This window comes from Oncorhynchus gorbuscha, linkage group LG12, assembly GCF_021184085.1.
Source record: "Oncorhynchus gorbuscha isolate QuinsamMale2020 ecotype Even-year linkage group LG12, OgorEven_v1.0, whole genome shotgun sequence".
Classification (NCBI taxonomy): Eukaryota; Metazoa; Chordata; class Actinopteri; order Salmoniformes; family Salmonidae; genus Oncorhynchus; species Oncorhynchus gorbuscha.
The window spans coordinates 47,627,003-47,646,922 of NC_060184.1; the positions used below are offsets into that span (position 1 = coordinate 47,627,003).

General features: G+C 45.1%; 1 protein-coding gene and 1 long non-coding RNA gene across 2 annotated transcripts; both read right to left on the reverse strand.

Moving 5' to 3' along the window:
• On the reverse strand, positions 1 to 2,979 carry LOC123991718. The gene is made up of 3 exons (XR_006830847.1): positions 2,625 to 2,979; positions 2,022 to 2,194; positions 1 to 1,920 (listed from the first exon to the last, which is right to left on the reverse strand). It is a non-coding gene; the product is annotated as an uncharacterized LOC123991718 (long non-coding RNA).
• Positions 2,980 to 6,390: 3,411 nt separating this feature from the next.
• LOC123990384 (zinc-binding protein A33-like) lies at positions 6,391 to 11,407 on the reverse strand. Its single transcript, XM_046290944.1, has 8 exons — positions 11,182 to 11,407; positions 10,605 to 11,050; positions 10,173 to 10,477; positions 8,080 to 8,181; positions 7,781 to 8,005; positions 7,626 to 7,643; positions 7,421 to 7,532; positions 6,391 to 7,123 (listed from the first exon to the last, which is right to left on the reverse strand). The coding sequence occupies exons 2-8, from the start codon at positions 10,873 to 10,875 to the stop codon at positions 6,579 to 6,581; spliced, it is 1,578 nt and encodes a 525-aa protein (XP_046146900.1). The 5' UTR covers positions 10,876 to 11,050; positions 11,182 to 11,407; the 3' UTR covers positions 6,391 to 6,578.
• Between the last annotated feature and the right edge of the window lie 8,513 nt (positions 11,408 to 19,920).

Here is a 19,920-nt window from a genome sequence, read left to right on the forward strand (position 1 = left end):
TAATCTATCCACCTGATAGGTGTGGCATATTAAACGGCATGATCATTACACAGGTGCAGCTTGTGCTGTGGACAAATGTCCACTAAAATGTGCAGTGGTCACAACAATGCCGCAGATGTCAAGTTGAGGGAGCGTGCAATTGGCATGCTGACTGCAGGAATGTCCACCAGAGCTGTTGCCAGAGAATTGAATGTACATTTCTCTACCATAAGCTACTTCTGTTATTTTAGAGAATGACTGTGACGGAAGTCGCAGCAGTTTCAACTGTACCAGGCGGATGGCTTGTATGGTGTTGTGTGGGTAAGCAGTTTGCTGATGTCAACGTTGTGAACAGTGACCCGTGGTGGTGAGGGTATCGGCAGGCGTAAGCTACAATAAATGAATAATTGCATTTTAATCGATGGAAATTTTAATGCACAGAAATTCAATGACGAGATCCCGAGGCTCATTGTCGGTCCATTAATCCGCCGCAATTACCTCATGTTTCCGCATAATGCATAGCCACATGTAGCAAGGATCTGTACACAATTCCTGGAAGCTGAAATGTCCCAGTTCTTCCATGGCCTGCATACTCGGACATGTCTCCCATTGAGCATGTTTGGGATGGTCTGGATCGACATGTACAACAGTGTTCCAGTTCCCGCCAATATCCAGCAACTTCGCACAGCCATTGAAGCGTGGGACAACATTCCACAGGCCACAATTAACAGCCTGACCAACTCTGTGTCGCGCTACACAAGGCAAATGAATGGCGGTCACACCAGATACTGACTGGTTTTCTGACCCATGCTCCTATTTTTTTTTTTCAAGGTATCTCTGACCAACCGATGCATAGCTGTATTCAGAATCATGTGAAATCCATAGATTAGGGCCTAATGAATTTATTTCAATTGACATTTCCTTACATGAGCTATACTTCTTTGAAAATTGTTGCATGGTGTTTTATTTTTGTTCATTGTAGTTAATTGAAGGCCATTTAAACTGCCATCTACATTTTGATGATGCGTTGGAGATTGTAGTCAACGATCTTAGTCTTCTGCACGGAAGTCATCTATTTTTTTTCCACTGTCCGAATGAGCTTCGGCTTGGGGAAGGGCCGAATCTCTTTGGAGCTGTAAGGGAAGAGTCATCACATTTGGGCCGCGTCCAGACATTTTGTGTCTGAAAATGATGGATTGAGCCAATGGTTTTGCAATGGGAGTCATCCGTTGACGGATAATGGACGACCATCCGTCAAACGCACAATATGTAGGCCTGTGTACGTTTTGCAACCAGTCCAAAGATAGTTGAACTTTTGATGGACAAATACAGAAGGATGAATGTGTATTTGTTTTCATGCTTCTGTGTGGCCATAGCTTGACACACTTGTCACTGCAGTGTGTATATCTCGGTTGTTGTATCTGTCATGAACCTACTTTCACCAGGCTGGAGGGAGAAAGGCAGGAATGAAATACCTTATTTTACTACCCTGCTTTTATTATAGACCGGTTATTACACTTAAAAGATCATCCTTTGTGTCGAAGGGAGGGTGTTAGCGAATAGGGGATTTAAGCTGGTGTCTGCCCCACCTCAAGTGCTGTGATGTGTGGTCGATCATGTAGGTGAGGATGGCGTAGCTGGCGATGTTGAAGGGCACTCCCAGGCCCATGTCCCCTGAGCACTGGTACAGCTGACACGGCAGCTTCCCGTCAATTGAATACAACTGACACAGGGCAGGGGGCAGCGCCATATGGTCTGGGAACAACACAGGCACAGGTGTGTGAGCAATACAAACCAACGTTGACTGTTAAGTGTATACACAGTGAAGTCAGTGAAGACTGTCAGATGCCTTTGAGGTTCCACGCACACATGATGATTCTTCTGGATTGATCTTGATCGTGTCAACTTTCTGTAGTTAGTCCACACTTTGTCCTGTGTTATCTATAAGGGGAGTATTATCCATGAAAATGAAGCACTAGTAAAAAAAAATGAATTGAAACACTCATATCATAATCCTACAATACCATGTTAGTGTGGTGTACCTGCGTGCATATTTCTGTATTCCGCACCATAGTGCCTCCACTGGAAACTATACACAGGTCCCAGGTCTCCCTCATCCCGGTCTCTGAACCCCATCTTGTCCAAGAAGTGTCAGGACCTGTTTGCATCTCAAATCTTCACCCCTTTCTCCGAGCTCCTTGGCATTTGTTGAGTCCTGCAGCATACACACACAGAGAACCAAGACCTGTCAACTTCTTTGTCCCCTGTATGGTATGGAGCACCACCTACTGGATGTAGTATTCAAGTGCGTAGGCAGACCTACAATTAAATGCATTTTAGCTAACACACAAGTGTAGATTATTTCAGAGGATATGGTTTCATTCTTACTTTGATAAACCAACAGTTTTCAAGAATTCCTTTCCAGAAAAACTATTTTCGGCGTCAACAAAAGAAACTGATCTGGAATGATAAACTAATTTGCAAGATGGCGCCGACAGATGGTCGCCTCGCTTCGAGTCCTTAGGAAACTATGCAGTATTTTGTTATGTTATGTATCATTTCTTTGATTGTTATGCCAGAAAATCTTAAGTGTTATTACATCCAGCCGGGAAGAACTATTGGCTATAAGAGCATCGTCAACTTACCAACATTACGACCAGGAATACGACTTTCCCGAAGCAGATCCTTTGTTTGGACCACCAGCCAGGACATTGGATCTAATCCCAGAGGCCGATCCAAAACAACGTCGCTGCAGAAGAGGTAGACGGAGCAGCCTCCTGGTCAGACTTCGAAAGTGTGTACACTGCTTCCGAGTATATTGCTCGCCAATATCCAGTCTCTAGATAACAAGGTACAGTATATGAAATTAGGGCAAGGGTTGCCATCCAGAAAGACATCAGAGATTGTAACATTCTCTGTTCCACGGAAACATGGCTCTATCAGGATATGTTGTCGGAGTCGGTACAGCCACCGTGTTTCTTCATGCGTCGTGCAGACAGAAATAAACATCTCTCTCGGAAGAAGAAGAGCAGGGGTGTATGTTTCATGATTAATGACTCTTGACTCATGGTGTAAAAACATCACACAGGAACTCAAGTCCTTTTGTTCACCTGACCTAGAATTCCTTACAATCAAATGCTGACCATATTAACAGAATTCTCGTCGGTTATTGTCACAGCCGTGCATATACCCCCTCAAGCAGGCACCACGACGGCCCTCAAGGAGCTTCACTGGACTCTATGTAAACTGGAAACCATATATCCTGAGGCTGCATTTATTATAGCTGGGGATTTTAACAAAGCAAATTTGAGAACAAGGCTTCTTATATTCTACCAGCACATTGATTGTTGCGCGGGCAATACACTAACATTTGCTACTCTACCTTCTGCGATGCATACAAGGCCCTCCCCCGCCCTCCCTTCGGCAAATCCAACCACGACTCCATTTTGCTCCTACCGTCCTATAGGCAGAAACTCAAACAGGATGTACGCTTAAAGATTGTTTTGATCACGCCGACTGGGAAATTTTCCGCGCAGCCTCAGAGAATGATATTGGTCTATACGCTGACTCGGTGAGTGAGTTTATAAAGAGGTGCATTAGAGATGTTGTACCCACTGTGACTATTAAAACCTACCCTAACCAGAAACCGTGGATAGATAGTGGAATTTGTGCAAAACTGAAAGCGAGAGCCACCGCATTTAACCATGGAAAGGTGACTGGGAATATGGCTGAAAATAAACAGTGTAGTTATTCCCTCTGCAAGGCAATCAAAAAAGCAAAATGTTGATATAGGGACAAAGTGGAGTTGCAATTCAACGGCTCAGACACAAGACCTATGTTGCAGGGTCTACAGGCAATTACAGACTACAGAAAGAAATCCAGCCAAGTCATGGACACCAAAGTCTTGCTTCCAGACAAACTAAACACCTTTGACTGCTTTGAGGATAATACAATACTGTGGTCCTCCTTCTTCTTGACCGATGTAAGACATTTAAACATGTTAACCCTCGCAAGGCTACTAACCCAGACAGCATCCTTAGCCGCGTCCTCAGAGCATGCATAGACCAGCTGGCTCGTGTGTTTTGGACATATTCAATTGCTCCCTATCCTAGCCTGCTGTCCCCACATGCTTCAAGATGGCCACCATTGTTCCTGTACCCAAGAAGGCAAAGATAACTGAACGAAATGGCTGACTACCGCCCCGTAGCACTCACTTACGTCATCATGAAATGCTTTGAGAGACTAGTCAATGATCATATCACTTCCACCTTACCTTCCACCATAGACCCACTTCAGTTTGCATTCCACCCCAACAGGTCTACAGACGATGCCTACAGCTCAGCCTTCAACATCATAGTACCCTCCAAGCTCGTCATTAAGCTTGAGGCCCTGAGTCTCAACCCCACCCTGTGCAATTGGGTCCTGGGCTTTCTGACGAGCCGCCCCCAGGGAGTGGAGGTAGGAAACAACATCTCCATTTCGCTGATCCTCAACACTGGAGCCCCACAAAGGTGCGTGCTCAGCCCCCTCCTGTACTCCCTGTTCACTTATGACTGCGTGGCCAGGCACGCCTCCAACTCAATCATCAAATTTGCAGACGACACAACAGTAGTGGGCTTGATTACCAACAACGACGAGACAGCCTGCAGGGAGGAGGTGAGGGCACTCGATGTGTAGTGTCAGGAAAACAACCTCTCACTCAACGTCAACAAAACAAAGGAGATGATCTCAAGGCCATCAGACTGTTAAATAGCCACCACTAACATTGAGTGGCTGCTGCCAACACACTGTCATTGACACTGACCCAACTCCAGCCATTTAATAATGGGAATTGATGGGAAATGATTAAATATATCACTAGCCACTTTAAACAATGCTACCTTATATAATGTTACCACCCTACATTATTCATCTCATATACATATGTATATACTGTACTTCAACATCGACTGCATCCTTATGTAACACATGTATCACTAGCCACTTTAACTATGCCACTTTGTTTACTTTGTCACAACATCTCATATGTATATACTGCTCTCCAGGACACCTACTGTATGCTGCTCTGTACCATCACTCATTCATATATCCTTATGTACATGTTCCTTATCCCCTTACACTGTGTATAAGACAGTAGTTTTGGAATTGTTAGTTAGATTACTTGTTGTTATCACTGCATTGGGAACTAGAAGCACAAGCATTTCAAGGCTACATCGACATTAACATCTGCTAACCATGTGTATGTGACAAATAAAATTTGATTTGATTTGATTTTTGATTTGATTAAATGGATCACTAGTCACTTTAAATAAGGCCACTTTAATAATGTTTACACATCTTCCATTACTCATCTCATATGTATATACTGTATTTTATATCTATTGCATCTTGCCTATGCCGCTCTGTCATCGCTCAGCCATATATTTATGTACATATTCTTATTCCATCCCTTTAGATTTGTGTATTAGGTAGTTGTTGTGGAATTCTTAGATTACGTGTTAGATATTGCTGCACGGTCGGAACTAGAAGCACAAGCACTTTGCTACACTTGCATTAACATCTGCTAACCATGTATGTAACCAATACGATTTGATTTGAAATAGTTAGCTTGTCATTTGAACAGTCATGCCAAGGTCCAGGAAGGAGGTAGTGCTTTGTTGTTGCATGCAATTCCCGCCATGTCAAAATATTACATTGGTTTCAGTAGTGCGTTTCAAACTGGATGCTATGGATGCAAGAACACACCATCCATTATATCAAAGGGCTCTATTCAATCTGTACAGCTGAAGCATTACAGAAGCGTTACAGAGTCTGAGATAGAAATTGAAAGGTAATTTTCGATTTACCTGACATATGCAGCGTTTAACGTGAATGCAGTCTCCAGCTAAAGCAGGAACATTGCCTTTAAATTTCAATCATGTTGTAATGCTCAACTTCCACGATGCGGAATGAATAGGACCCACAATCATAGCTTGTATAGGCTATATAGTGTTCGTTTACAAACATTGCACTAACTCTTGCACTGTCTATGCACACACACTGGACTTTACCCACACACTCACACATTCTTACACTTACCCCCCACCCACCCACACACATTATACTCACACATATAACATGCACACACATGCATACTATCGCCACACACACACACCACAACGCCTGTTGTCTATGAAGCATGTGACAAATACAGTTTGATATGGGTTCTGATGGGGTTTGACAGTTGTACTAAGCTCATGAGGCATTTATAACATACAGTATATTCTTCAAGAATCAATGGGTAAATATAATTTACTTATAAATCCAAAAATGGATGTAGAATCATTCAAATACAAAATTCAACAAAGTCAACAGGTGGATAAAATAAAATAGCCCCCCCTACCACCACACACAACACACTATTATACAGAATTTAAAAGAGTAGAAATTATACCAGTTGACATTTATTGTGAGAAACTACAATCACACACACATTATTTCACTTGACACACTAAAAAAGATGAACAGATTAAGCTCTCATCTGATTTCATCTTCCAGATATAATCACCATCATTATCAAAGTTAATTCACACACACAAAGACACACAGAAACACACACCTCACTGAGATAACATTGTCAGAGACACCTCTGATTGGCAGATCTTTATATTAGGGTTGGTGGCATTACTACTGGGTCCAACCATACAGTATGGGTACATCCTCTCTTTAAATGTAATGTCTTTGTAAGTGTAGATGTGAGTCATATATTTGGAGTCGTAGAAAGATACCTCCCCACTGTCATAGTCCAGCTGCACTTTGATCCTCTGGGGTCTCCTCTGCAGAGGGAGGATCCCACCTACTCCTGCTATGTACTTGCTGTTCCTCAACCAAATAGCCCAGATTCCACATTCTGGTGACACGGTCAGATTTTTCTTCCTCTCGATGGACTCTTCGGCCACACCCATATCCCAGAGAGGATGGTCCCCCACCTCCACCTCCCAGCTGTGCTTTCCTGAGCTGAACCCTTCAGAGCCCAGTACAATTTGATAATTCTCAAACCGTTCTAGGTTCATAGGTTGCTGCTTCCATTTTTGACTCACACTGGTCAGATCGTCAGACAGAGAAAGCCAAGGGGCGGCAGTGTTGGGGTCCAGAATCACGGGAGCTGTAAGACAAAAGTCAGACATTCTGTTGGTTAGAGAATATAATTTAAATGATCAATAATTTGTGACCTGGGTTGTTCTAGTGGTCTTAGCCTCAGGAATACATATATAGCAGCAGCATGGGTTCGAATTCGGCCTAGGCTATTTCAGAACACTCCCTTATATCTTAACCTTTCTATCCAATCCAATATAAATATGTGCGATGTGGAACCGCCCAACTCCTTCAAAATAAACTACCAGTAATGTATTATGAAAGTACTTACCATATTAATTGATTTATTATATTGTGCAGTACTCACTTTGTTTGACGATTCCCTGCATCTTCTCCCAGACTCTGAACTGCAGGTTGCCCAGGTGTTTGGCTACATTTATCAGTGCTCCTGAGAGCAGCTTTGGATTGGGCAGTGTGCACTGGGTCCTAGGAAAAAGTTCAGGAGTCAGTGATGCTTTGGGGTTGGGTTCAGAACCAGAGAGAAGAGAGAGGAGGCATATCACTTACTTTTATATCATGGCCTTGTAGTTCTGCAGATGAATACAAGAACAGCATACTTATCAATGTTATCAACAATGTAATTCATATATTTTTCTGTGTGGAATGTATTTAGAATCTATGTTTAAAAAAAAACATTACATTGTGTCTGAAAGAGAGAAGTTCTTACCTGCACCAATGAGATGTCTTCAGTTCGCAGTTCCTCTATATCTCTGATTGTGTCTGAAAGTGATAATGTACCCCTGGTCATCTCTTCAATCTTCTTCATCATCTGAATCTTCTGCTGCTCTTCCTCCCCCACTGCGGCTATCCTGGCCTTCTCTTCCTGTCGTAGAAACTGGTAAAGCTTCTCAAACTCCTCCTCAATCTGCCTCTCTGTGTTCCGGGCCTGGCTCTGAAAACAGTGAGAGGAATAGCTCTCACAAGTGAAGTCCATTATTGCTGCAACCTTGTTTGACTTGTACTCACCTTAATGTGTTTAGTTGTTTGAGCACAGATTTGTTGAATTTTCTTATAGTCCTTCAGCTTCTCCTCAAGGGGCTTTAGGCCAGTCTGGAATGAGACTTCATCCTGGAATAGGACATAACCTCATTGAAAGAAACTCATTTTACTGGAGAGAGAGCAGTCTAACTGTATTACTCAGCTGTAACCTTAAACTCCACTGGGTCATTCCATGAAAATAGTGCCTGTTGCATCCCTTTGATAATTTAAGTAGAAATTGTGGACCAATATTGAATTTTATAAGCCTGTTACAGATGTAGGATCTTCATTTGAGCCATTTTGTTTTAGCAGGAAAATAGGAAATGTCAAGCATAATTAAATAGACATTTTTGTAGGGGTTGATACATTTTCCATTAGGGCAAATCAAGTCTGAAATTTCAAAGTTGAAATGACAATCTTCAGAAGCCTTTTTAAAACTCAAATACACTACAAGTTTGCATTTTCTTTAGTGCAGGAAAATTCTCAGCAACAAAAGATTGATCAAATGAATATCCTATATGACATCTGTATATGAATTGAAGTGCCCTTTAATATAGACCACATGGATTATTCAATAAATCTGATTTTTTTAGAAGAATAAAGACTTGAAGTGCCAAAAGGCAGCATTTTGACATGTCCCTCCTTGCACCCTTGACTGCAAGGAAGATTTTTACCCACTTAACCTCACACTTTGCACCATCATTGTAAAGCCCTAGTTATTTTGTTGCTTTGACAAAGTCATTTCTGAAGATTTTCTATTTTATTTGATGTGATTAGTGTATCATTTACGTATGTCCCTCATTTTAAGGTCAACCCTGTTATGTGAACTGAACTCGTTTTAATATGGTGAAACTATTCATTTTTTTATTCAAAAGAAACAGACTTCTAATATTTAAATCATAGTGTAAAACCTGGTGAGCTGGTTCTATGCTTTTTGGCCATTTTCTGGTGTTTTGTGGAGTTAAACTGAGTGGGTCGAACATAACACGTCAACCCTGTTACTCATAGACAGGCTAGAAATATTTTAACAATATCTAGAATTTGTTTAAGCTTGCATTCAATTGCCACTCCCTGTTGCACACAACAAGCTTCCATTCCCCATTTCACAACGGGATTTATGGCTGATTTAAGATGAAATCATCAACCCTGTATCACGATCGTTGGAAGCACACTCGGACCAACGTGCAGCACGATCTGGGTTCCACATCTTTTTCATTTAAAGTAAGTGAACCACACAAAAAAACAATAAAGAATAAACAAAACGTGACGACAATGGTGTGCTAACATACACAATATCCCACAAAACACAGGTGGAAAAAAGCTCCCTAAATATGATCCCCAATTAGAGACAACGATTACCAGCTGCCTCTAATTGGGAATCGTACAAAATCCCCAACATAGAAAAACAACTAGAACCCCACATAGAAATAATAAACTAGACTAACCCCCTGAGCTACTCTACCATAGAAAATAAGGGCTCTCTATGGTCAGGACATGACACCCTGTCACGGTCAACCCTATACTTTATTTGGCACTTAATAGGCACTTACTATATTCTTTATTTATTTAACCTCTTGAAATGTGACCAAGTTACACTTTTCAAAATCCACTGAATTTTTGGAACAACCTTACTAACTTCTTTACTGAGGTAAAATGTACTAAGTTGCTCTGGATATGAGTGTCTGCTAAACGTAAATGTAAACCAGGGAATCAGTGACCCAGTGAAAGACACAATCTCTAAGATTTTCTGCAGTTCAATCAATAAATTAATTATATATCAATTGATGTAACTGCATCATCAAGAATATATTTTTCATGAATGTATCTAATTACATAGGTTATTGTTAGATGATGGCTAATTAACTTGGATCTTGGTGTCACCCTGCGAGAGTTTGTTACATTAAGAATATACCTTGCTGCAGTAGAAGTATTTTGAAAATAGTTCAAGTTTCAGAACTATAGCTATCCTATGAACTCATTAATCAAATTGTGTGTTCCTGCAGCTGCACAGAAGAGCTTGAATCTTTAACTATGAACACTGCAGAGCACCTTAGATCCTGATGCCAACATAAAGGACTCACCAGACTCGTATGAGTTCTCTTTTCAGTCTTCTGTAAGAAGGACTCACACAAGTTCTTCAAAGCCAGGTTAGGTAATTCCATCGAAGATATGCTCCTGCAAAGTGGACAGCCCCGAGATGTGGTCTTTTTCCAGGTCTTCTCCAGACACTCTTTACAGAAGCTGTGGCTACAGGACAGGATGAGAGGACGCTTGAAGATTTCACCACACACAGGACAAGAGAGATCCTCCTCTGGGAGAGACAATCTGGAAGCCATTTTCTCAGATGGTGCCACTGACGGAGAGATCTTTATACGCTCCTTACAAGCTGAAATGAAATGTTTTAGTTTCACCTTTGAAATGAGCACTAAGATTGGACCCAGAATTACAAAATGTGGAAATAATCAATACAATGTGGTCAGGAATATTGATTGATTTCATATACGACTAGCTACCTTCAGTTAACTGGGCAGCAAGATTATTGTTTTTCATTCTACGTAGGATATCCAGTGTGACATCTACAGCCATATTCTCTCCATAGGTCCGCACCAGCATATCCACCATTTCCTCCTTCTTTGCATTCTGCAGTTGACTTGATGGGATGGAGGGACAGCTTTCAAACTTGTTCTGAATCATGTACCACTGAAATCTTTTCAGGTCATTTTCACCCAGCTCTTCCAGAATGTCCATCAGCAGCTTAGGGACAGGAATAGATGTTGTCATCATAGAACACCAGATACAGCAACAGCACTACTGGCAGTACACTTTAGCCGTTGATTCTAACTTTGTACATAAGAATCCCGGTGTTGCGTTCGGTAGAGTGAGGGTCACAAACAGCCCTTTGGTAATTGAGTTTGGTGAAACACCTCCAGAAAGGTGAAGTTACAGGAAAGCAGAACTTCTGTAAGACAGAAAAAAAACATTAGTTCGCTTGTATGTGGCTGTTGTACTTTTACCAATGACAGAATGATTACAGTGCAGTTATAGTACACGCTGTCCTCTGTAAAGATATCAAGTCAGACGTTTACCTACATTACTGTTTCAGCTTCTGGAAAGTCACCGTTTTGAGTCAGAATAGGTCTGTTTCATATTCGCTCTTTGTAAGTGTTCAGTATTTCTAACAGTTTAAATCCCAATGTAAATTAGAATCCTGGAGTTAAGGCATGTGTGAAGCATGGAGCGTTGAAGAGTTAAAATGCTGAACTGTACTACTCTTCAACAGTCGGGGTAGGGTTTACAGGAAATCAGGAGTCTGGTTATGCGCAGTAATGGTGTACTGTAGATAAGAATGAAAGACACATCACTGACTGTAATATGTCATATACAGGCCATGTATTGTACAGACACGCTCTCATGCACCCCTGCCTGGCGTCTCCCTGTGACTGTATCAGATTACAACAAGTGTAGACATTACCGTGAAACACTTACTTACAAGCCCTTATTAACCAACAGTGCAGTTCAAGAAGAGTTAAGAAAATATTTACCAAATAACTAAAGTAAAAAATTATAAGAAAGTAACACTATAGCTATATACAGGGGGTACCAAGTCAGTGTGCGGGGGTACAGCTTAGTTGAGGTCATTTGTACATGTAGGTAGGGGAGAAGTGGGCATGCATAGATAGATAATGGTAATGGTCCTAGACTAGTTGTTCCAGTACCGTTTGCCGTGCGGTAACAGAGAAAACAGTCTATGACTTGGGTGACTTGAGTCTATGACAATTTTATGGGCTTTCCTCTGACATCGCCTATTTTATAGGTCCTGGATGGCAGGAAGCTTGGCCAAAGTGATGTACCGAGCCATACGCACTACCCTCTGTAGCGCCTTACAGTCAGATGCCGAGCAGTTGCCATACCCTGTGGGTGATGCAACCGGTCAGGATGCTCTCGATGGTCCAGCTGTAGAACCTTTTGAGGATCTGGGGACCCATGCCAAATATTTTAAGTCTCCTGAGGGGGAAGAGGTTTTGTCATACCCTCTTCACGACTGTCTTGGTGTGGTTGGTAATTCATTGGTGATGATGATAGTTCATTGGTGATGTGAACAATAATGAACTTGAAACTCTCATGCCGCTCCACTACAGTCCGTCGATGTTAATGGGGGCTTGTTCGGCCCACCTTTTCCTGTAGTCCACGATCAGCTCCTTTGTCTTGCTCACATTGAGGAAACCACACTGCCAGTTCTCTGACCTCCTCCCTATAGGCTCATTGTTGTCAGCAAACTTAATGATGGCATACTTAATGATGGTGTTAGAGTCGTATTTGGCCACGCAGTCTTGGGTGAACAGGGAGTACATGGGGGGACTAAGTACACACCCCTGAGGGGCCCCAGTGTTGAGGATCAGCGTGGCAGATGTGTTGTTGCCTACCGTTACCACCTGGGGGTGGCCCATCAGTAAGTCCAGGATCCAGTTGCAGAGGGAGGTGTTTAGTCCCAGGGTCCTTAGCTTAGTGATGAGATTCGCAGGCACTATGGTGTTGAACACTGAGCTGTAGTCAATGAACAGCATTCTCACATAGGTGTTCCATTTGTCCAGGTGGGAAAGGCAGTGTGGAGTGTGATTGAGATAGCGTCGTTTGTGAAGCTGTTGGGGCGGTATGCGAATTGGAGTGGATCTAGGGTATACGGGAGGATGCTGTTAATGTGAGCCATGATCACCCATTCAAAACACTTCATGGCTACCGATATGAGTTCTACGGGGCGATAATAATTTAGGCAGGTTACCTTCGCTTCCTTGGGCACAGGGACTATGGTGGTCTGCATGAAACATGTTGGTATTACAGACTTGGTCAGGGAAAGGTTGAAAATGTCAGTGAAGACACTTGCCAGTTGGGCCGGGCATTACATTTACATTTACATTTAAGTCATTTAGCAGACGCTCTTATCCAGAGCGACTTACAAATTGGTGCATTCACCTTATGACATCCAGTGGAACAACCACTTTACAATAGTGCATCTAAATATTTTAAGGGGGGGGGGTGAGAAGGATTACTTTATCCTATCCTAGGTATTCCTTAAAGAGGTGGGGTTTCAGGTGTCTCCGGAAGGTGGTGATTGACTCCGCTGTCCTGGCGTCGTGAGGGTGTTTGTTCCACCATTGGGGAGCCAGAGCAGCGAACAGTTTTGACTGAGCTGAGCGGGAACTGTACTTCCTCAGTGGTAGGGAAGCAGGCCAGAGGTGGATGAACGCAGTGCCCTTATTTGGGTGTAGGGCCTGATCAGAGCCTGGAGGTACTGAGGTGCCGTTCCCCTCACAGCTCCGTAGGCAAGCACCATGGTCTTGTAGCGGATGCGAAAGCTTCAACTGGAAGCCAGTGGAGAGAGTGGAGGAGCGGGGTGACGTGAGAGAACTTGGGAAGGTTGAACACTAGACGGGCTGCGGCGTTCTGGATGAGTTGTAGGGGTTTAATGGCACAGGCAGGGAGCCCAGCCAACAGTGAGTTGCAGTAATCCAGACGGGAGATGACAAGTGCCTGGATTAGGACCTGCGCCGCTTCCTGTGTGAGGCAGGGTCGTACTCTGCGGATGTTGTAGAGCATGAACCTACAGGAACGGGCCACCGCCTTGATATTAGTTGAGAACGACAGTTTGGTCCAGGATCACGCCAAGGTTCTTAGCGCTCTGGGAGGAGGACACAATGGAGTTGTCAACCGTGATGGCGAGATCATGGAACGGGCAGTCCTTCCCCGGGAGGAAGAGCAGCTCCGTCTTGCCGAAGTTCAGCTTGAGGTGGTGATCCGTCATCCACACTGATATGTCTGCCAGACATGCAGAGATTTCGCCACCTGGTCATCAGAAGGGGGAAAGGAGAAGATTAATTGTGTGTCGTCTGCATAGCAATGATAGGAGAGACCATGTGAGGTTATGACAGAGCCAAGTGACTTGGTGTATAGCGAGAATAGGAGAGGGCCTAGAACAGAGCCCTGGGGGACACCAGTGGTGAGAGCGCGTGGTGAGGGACAGATTCTCACCACGCCACCTGGAGCGACCTGTGGTAGGACGCAATCCAAGCGTGGGCCGCGCCGGAGATGCCCAACTCGGAGAGGGTGGAGAGGAGGATCACATATCGAAGGCAGCCGATAGGTCTAGAAGGATTCCTGATTTGGATAGGTCATTCAGACTGACCAAGGACTCCGTTGGAGTTTTTCTCAGGTTTGATCTGTCGGTGAGTTTGGATCAGGGAGAAGGTCTCGGAAATGGTCTGGAGAAGAGACATATCAGTGTGGATGATGGAGCTGAACCAGACGGAGCTGCTCTTCCTCCCGGGGAAGGACTGCCCGTTCAAGAGTTGACAACTCCATTGTGAGCGCTAAGAAAATCCTGGAAAGGCGGTGGCCCCCTGTAGGAGGGATATCCAGGCTTTAGTTGCGGAGTGTTCGTCTCTCTTGAAGACCCCTGGGCTCCAGCGGTGAACCCCTACAACTTGATGAGCGCAGCCCGTCTGGTGTTCAACCTTTCCAAGCTCATGGATCAACTGGCTTCCAGTTCCATGAGCGCATCCGCTGACAAGACCAGCTCCTGCGCTACGAAGCTGTGATCCTGGGGAACCCTGTCGTTCTCACTAACATCAGTACCTCCTCATACCCTGCCTCCAGGAAGCGGCACAGGTCCTAATCCAGGCTGTTGGCTGGGCCTGTACTCATCCAGAAGTAGCCCGTCTGGTGTTCAACCTTTGTCACCCCGCTCCTCCGCTCTCTCCATGCATGCTACAAGACCATGCTGGAACGGCACCTCAGTACCTGCCAGGCCCTACACCCAAAAGTCAATCGTTCATCCACCTCTGGCCTGCTCGCCTCCCTCTGAGGAAACAGTTCCCGCTCAGCCCAGTTAAGGAATACTGCTCTGGCTCCCCAATGGTGGAACAAACTCCCTCACTCACGCCAGGACAGCGGAGTCAATCACCACCTTCCGGAGACAAAAAAATCTTTGGAATATGCAGTAATCCTTCTCACCCCCCCCCCTATAGATGCACTATTAAAGTGGCTGTTCCACTGGATGTCATAAGGTGAATGCACCAATTTGTAAGTCGCTCTGGATAAGAGCGTCTGCTAAATGACTTAAATGTAATGTAATGTAAATGTAAGAGAGGAGGGGATAGGGTCGAGCGGGCAGGTTGTTGGGCGGCCGGCCGTCACAAGACGCGAGATTTCATCTGGAGAGAGAGGGGAGAAAGAGGTCAGAGCACAGGGTAGGGCAGTGTGAGCAGAACCAGCGGTGTTGTTTGACTTAGCAAACGAGGATCGGATGTCGTCGATCTTCTTTTCAAAATGGTTGACGAAGTCATCTGCAGAGAGGGAGGAGGGGGGGAGGGGGAGGAGGATTCAGGAGGGAGGAGAATGTGGCAAAGAGCTTCCTAGGGTTAGAGGCAGATGCTTGGAATTTAGAGTGGTAGAAAGTGGCTTTAGCAGCAGAGACAGAGGAGGAAAATGTAGAGAGGAGGGAGTGAAAGGATGCCAGGTCCGCAGGGAGGCGAGTTTTCCTCCATTTCCGCTCGGCCTTCCGGAGCCCTGTTCTGTGAGCTCGCATTGAGTCGTCAAGCCACGGAGCGGGAGGGGAGGACCGAGCCGGCCTGGAAGATAGGGCATGGAAGATAGGGCATGCTTTGAGTACACATCCTGGCAATCCATCTAGCCCTGCGGCTTTGTGAATGTTGATCTGTTTAAAGGTCATGCTCACAACGGCTACCGAGAGCGTTATCACACAGTCATCCAGAACAGCTGGTACTCTTGTGCATGCCTCAGTGTTGCTTGCTTCGAAGCGAGCATAAAAGGCATTTAGCTCATCTGGTAGGCTTGTGTCACTCGGCACCTCACGTCTGGGTTTCCCTTTGTAGTCCATTATAGTTTTCAAGCCCTGCCACATCCGACGAACATCAGAGTAGGATTCAATCTTAATCCTGTATTGACGCTTTGCTCGTTTGATTGTTCGTCTGAGGGCATAGCGGGATTTCTTATAAGCGTCTGGATTAGTGTCTCGCTCCTTGAAAGCGGCAGCTCTAGCCTTTAGCTCAATGCGGATGTTACCTGTAATCCTGGTTGGGATATGTACGTACGGTCACTGTGGGGACGATGTCATCGATGCCCTAATTGATGAAGCCGATGACTGAGGTGGTATACTCCTCAATGCCATTGGATGAATCCCGGAACATATTCCAGTCTGTGCTAGTCCAGTCCTGTAGCGTAGCATCTGTGTCACTTCCGTATTGAGCGAGTCACTGGTACTTCCTGCTTTAGTTTTTGATTGTAAGCTAGAATCAGGAGGATAGAATTATTGTCAGATTTGCCAAAAGGAGGGTGGGGGAGAGCCTTGTATGCATCTTTGTGTGTGGAGTAAAGGTGGTCTAGTGTTTTTTTCTTCTGGTTGCACATGTGACATGCTGGTAAAAATTTGGTAAAACTGCATTAATGTCTCAAGCCACTAGGTGCGCCGCTTCTGGATGAGCATTTTCTTCTTTGCTTATGACCTTAAAAAGTTGGTTGAGTGCGGTCTTATCGCCAGCATTGGTCTGTGGTGGTGAATAGATGGCTACGAACAATGTAGATGAAAACTCTTGGTAGATCGTGTGGCCCACAGCTTATGATAAGGTACTCTACCTCAGGCAAGCAATACCTCGAGACTTCTTTAATATTAGACAGCGCGCATCAGCTGTTATTGACAAATAGACACACACCTACCCCTCGTCTTACCAGACGTAGCTTCTCTGTTCTGCCGGTGCATCCCGCCAGCTCTATATTATCCGTGTCGTTGTTCAGCCATGACTCAGTGAAACATAAGATAGTACAGTTTTTGTCCCGTTGGTAGGATAATCTTAATCGTAGGTCATCAATTTTCTTTTTCATTGATTGCACGTTAGCCAGTAGAACGGATGGACTGGGAGTTTACTCGCTCGCCTACGTATACTCAGAAGGAATCTCGACCTGTGCCTGTAAGGGTTTTCCTGTGGTGAAGGAGAAGCGGACCAAAAATCAGCATGGTGGTTATTCATGTTCTTTAATTTATAAAGAAACTACACATGAGATAACTAACAAAAACAACAAACGTGAGAACCTAAAACAGTCCCATCTGGTGCAAACACAGAGACAGGAACAATCACCCACAAACACACAGTGAAACCCAGGCTACCTAAGTATGATTCTCAATCAGAGACAACTAATGACACCTGCCTCTGATTGAGAACCATACTAGGCCGAAAACAAAGAAATACCCAAAACCTAGAAAAACAAACAGACTGCCCACCCAACTCACGCCCTGACCATACTAACTAAATACAAACACAAGAAATAAAAGGTCAGAACGTGACAGTACCCCCCTTCCCCCCAAAGGTGCGGACTCTGGCCGCAAAACCTTGACCCATAGGGGAGGGTCTGGGTGGGCTGGCGCGGGACGCTGACCCCACTTCACCATTGTCTTAGTCCGCCTCATTGGCTCTCTAACCATGGCAACCCCTCTCAATGACTCCACTGGACAGAGGGGCAGCTCGGGACAGAGGGGCGGAAGCTCTGGCGCCTCCGGGCTGAGGGGCTCTGGCGCCTCTGGGCTGAGGGGCTCTGGCGCCTCTGGGCTGAGGGGCTCTGGCGCCTCTGGGCTGAGGGGCTCCGCTCCGGCAGCAGCGCCGGACAGGCGGGAGACTCCGGCAACGCTGGAGAGGAGGAAGGCTCTGTAGGCCTGATGCGTGGTGCTGGCACTGGTGGTACTAGGCCGAGGACACGCACAGGAAGCCTGGTGCGGGGAGCTGCCACCGGAGGGCTGGTGTGTGGAGGTGGTGACGGATAGACCGGACCGTGAAGGCGTACTGGAGATCTTGAGAGCAGGGCTGGCACCAACCGCCCTGGCTGGATCTTCAGTCTAGCCCGGCAGATGTGAGGAGCTGAGATGTAGCGTACTGGGCTAAGCACGCGTACTGGGGACACCGTGCGTTCCACCGCATAGCACGGTTCCTGACCAGTACCACGCCCGCCACGGTTAGCACTGCTAGGCGCACTGTAGCGCTGAGCTGGCACAGGACATGCAAGGGCTAGGGAGGTGCACAGGAGGCCTGGTGCGTGAGGCTGGCACCATCTTCACCAGCCGACTAGCACGCACCTCAGGACGAGTATGGAGAGCTGACCCAGGTGTCATCAAATCCTCGACACGCTCCGTCGGGCGAATTCCGTGTCTCATGCACCAACACAGCAACTCCCTCATATCTCTCTCCTCTAATCTCCCCATTAACTCCTTCACAGTCTCTGCTTCGCTCACCTCCAACACCAGCTCTGATTCTGAGCTCCTCCTTGGCTCCTCACGATAAGCGGGGGGAGTTGGCTCAGGTCTGGCTCCTGACTCTGCCACACTCCCCCTGTGCCTCCCCCCAAGAAATATTTGGGGCTGACTCTCGGGCTTCTGTCCGCGCCGCCGTGCTTGCTTCGCCAACCTCATTCTCCTGTAACCTTCCGCGCACTGCTCCATCGAATCCCAGGCGGGCTCCGGCACTCTCCCTGGGTCGACCCGCTCACCTGTCTATTTCCTCCCAAGTTGTGTAGTCCAGATTCTGCTCCTGCTGCCTTTCACCACGCCGCTTGGTCCTGTTGTGGTGGGTGACTCTGTAAGGGTTTTCCTGTGGTGAAGGAGAAGCGGACCAAAAAGCAGCATGGTGGTTATTCATGTTCTTTAATTTATAAAGAAACTACACATGAGATAACTAACAAAAACAACAAACATGAGAAAACCTAAAACAGTCCTATCTGGTGCAAACACAGAGACAGGAACAATCACCCACTAACACACAGTGAAACCCAGGCTACCTAAGTATGATTCTCAATCAGAGACAACTAATGACACCTGCCTCTGATTGAGAACCATACTAGGCCGAAAACAAAGAAATACCCAAAACCTAGAAAAACAAACATAGACTGCCCACCCAACTCACGCCCTGACCATACTAACTAAATACAAACACAGGAAATAAAGGTCAGAACATGACAGCGCCCCAGTTTCCTCCGTCTTTTCTTCACGCAAATTACGGGATTTGGGCCTGTTCCCGGGAAAGCAGTATATCCTACTCGTTAAAGGAAAAAGCTTCTTCCAGTTCGAGGTGAGTAATTGCTGTTCGGATGTCCAGAAGTTCTTTTTAATATTATGTACAAAATAAGTTCAAAAAATAAGTTACAAACAACGCAGAAAAACAAATAAAATAGCACAGTTGGTTAGGAGCATGTAAAATGTCAGCCATCCTCTTCGGCACCATATTATTATCATGTGCGTGCAGTCTGTACGGCCAGCCTAAAATCAGAACTATATGTAGGATATTTTACTTACATTTGTGTACCACTAGTTAGTATAATATATTACATTACGTTATGTCATGTTACAAATAGTTTCGGAAACCCTGACCTAGGAGCAGGAGCACTACACTCCTAGAAAAAAGGGTTCTCCGGCTCTCCCCATAGTAGAATCCTTTTTGGTTCCAGGTAAAACCTTATTGGATTCCATGTAGAACAGTGGTGGTTGGTGACATATGAGGGAGGATGATTCTTTTTTTTATGAGCATGGCCTTATTTCTATTACAGCATATTGTCATTCATATTCCATTCACCCAGCTCAATGTAACATCGATAGGTTTAGGAGACTACATGATACTCAAACTTTCCCTATACCCATCACGAGGTTGCTACAACCAAGCCTATGAATTAAAGTTTACAATGTAGGTGCACAGGTCAAAATAAATATTTTAGTAATCAAGGTGACAGACAGTGACACATTCAATAACGCCTTGCACACTCTTGCCTGCATCTTGA

Bases quoted from the DNA above. Each gene is read 5' to 3' on its own strand.
- LOC123990384 (XM_046290944.1), bottom strand. From the start codon at position 10,875: ATGATGACAACATCTATTCCTGTCCCTAAGCTGCTGATGGACATTCTG. The intron at 8,006-8,079 runs GTGAGTACAAGT...CACTGTTTTCAG, and splicing joins AAACAACTAAACACATTAAG to AGCCAGGCCCGGAACACAGA. The intron at 7,124-7,420 runs GTGAGTACTGCA...TTTGTCTTACAG, and splicing joins GCAGGGAATCGTCAAACAAA to CTCCCGTGATTCTGGACCCC.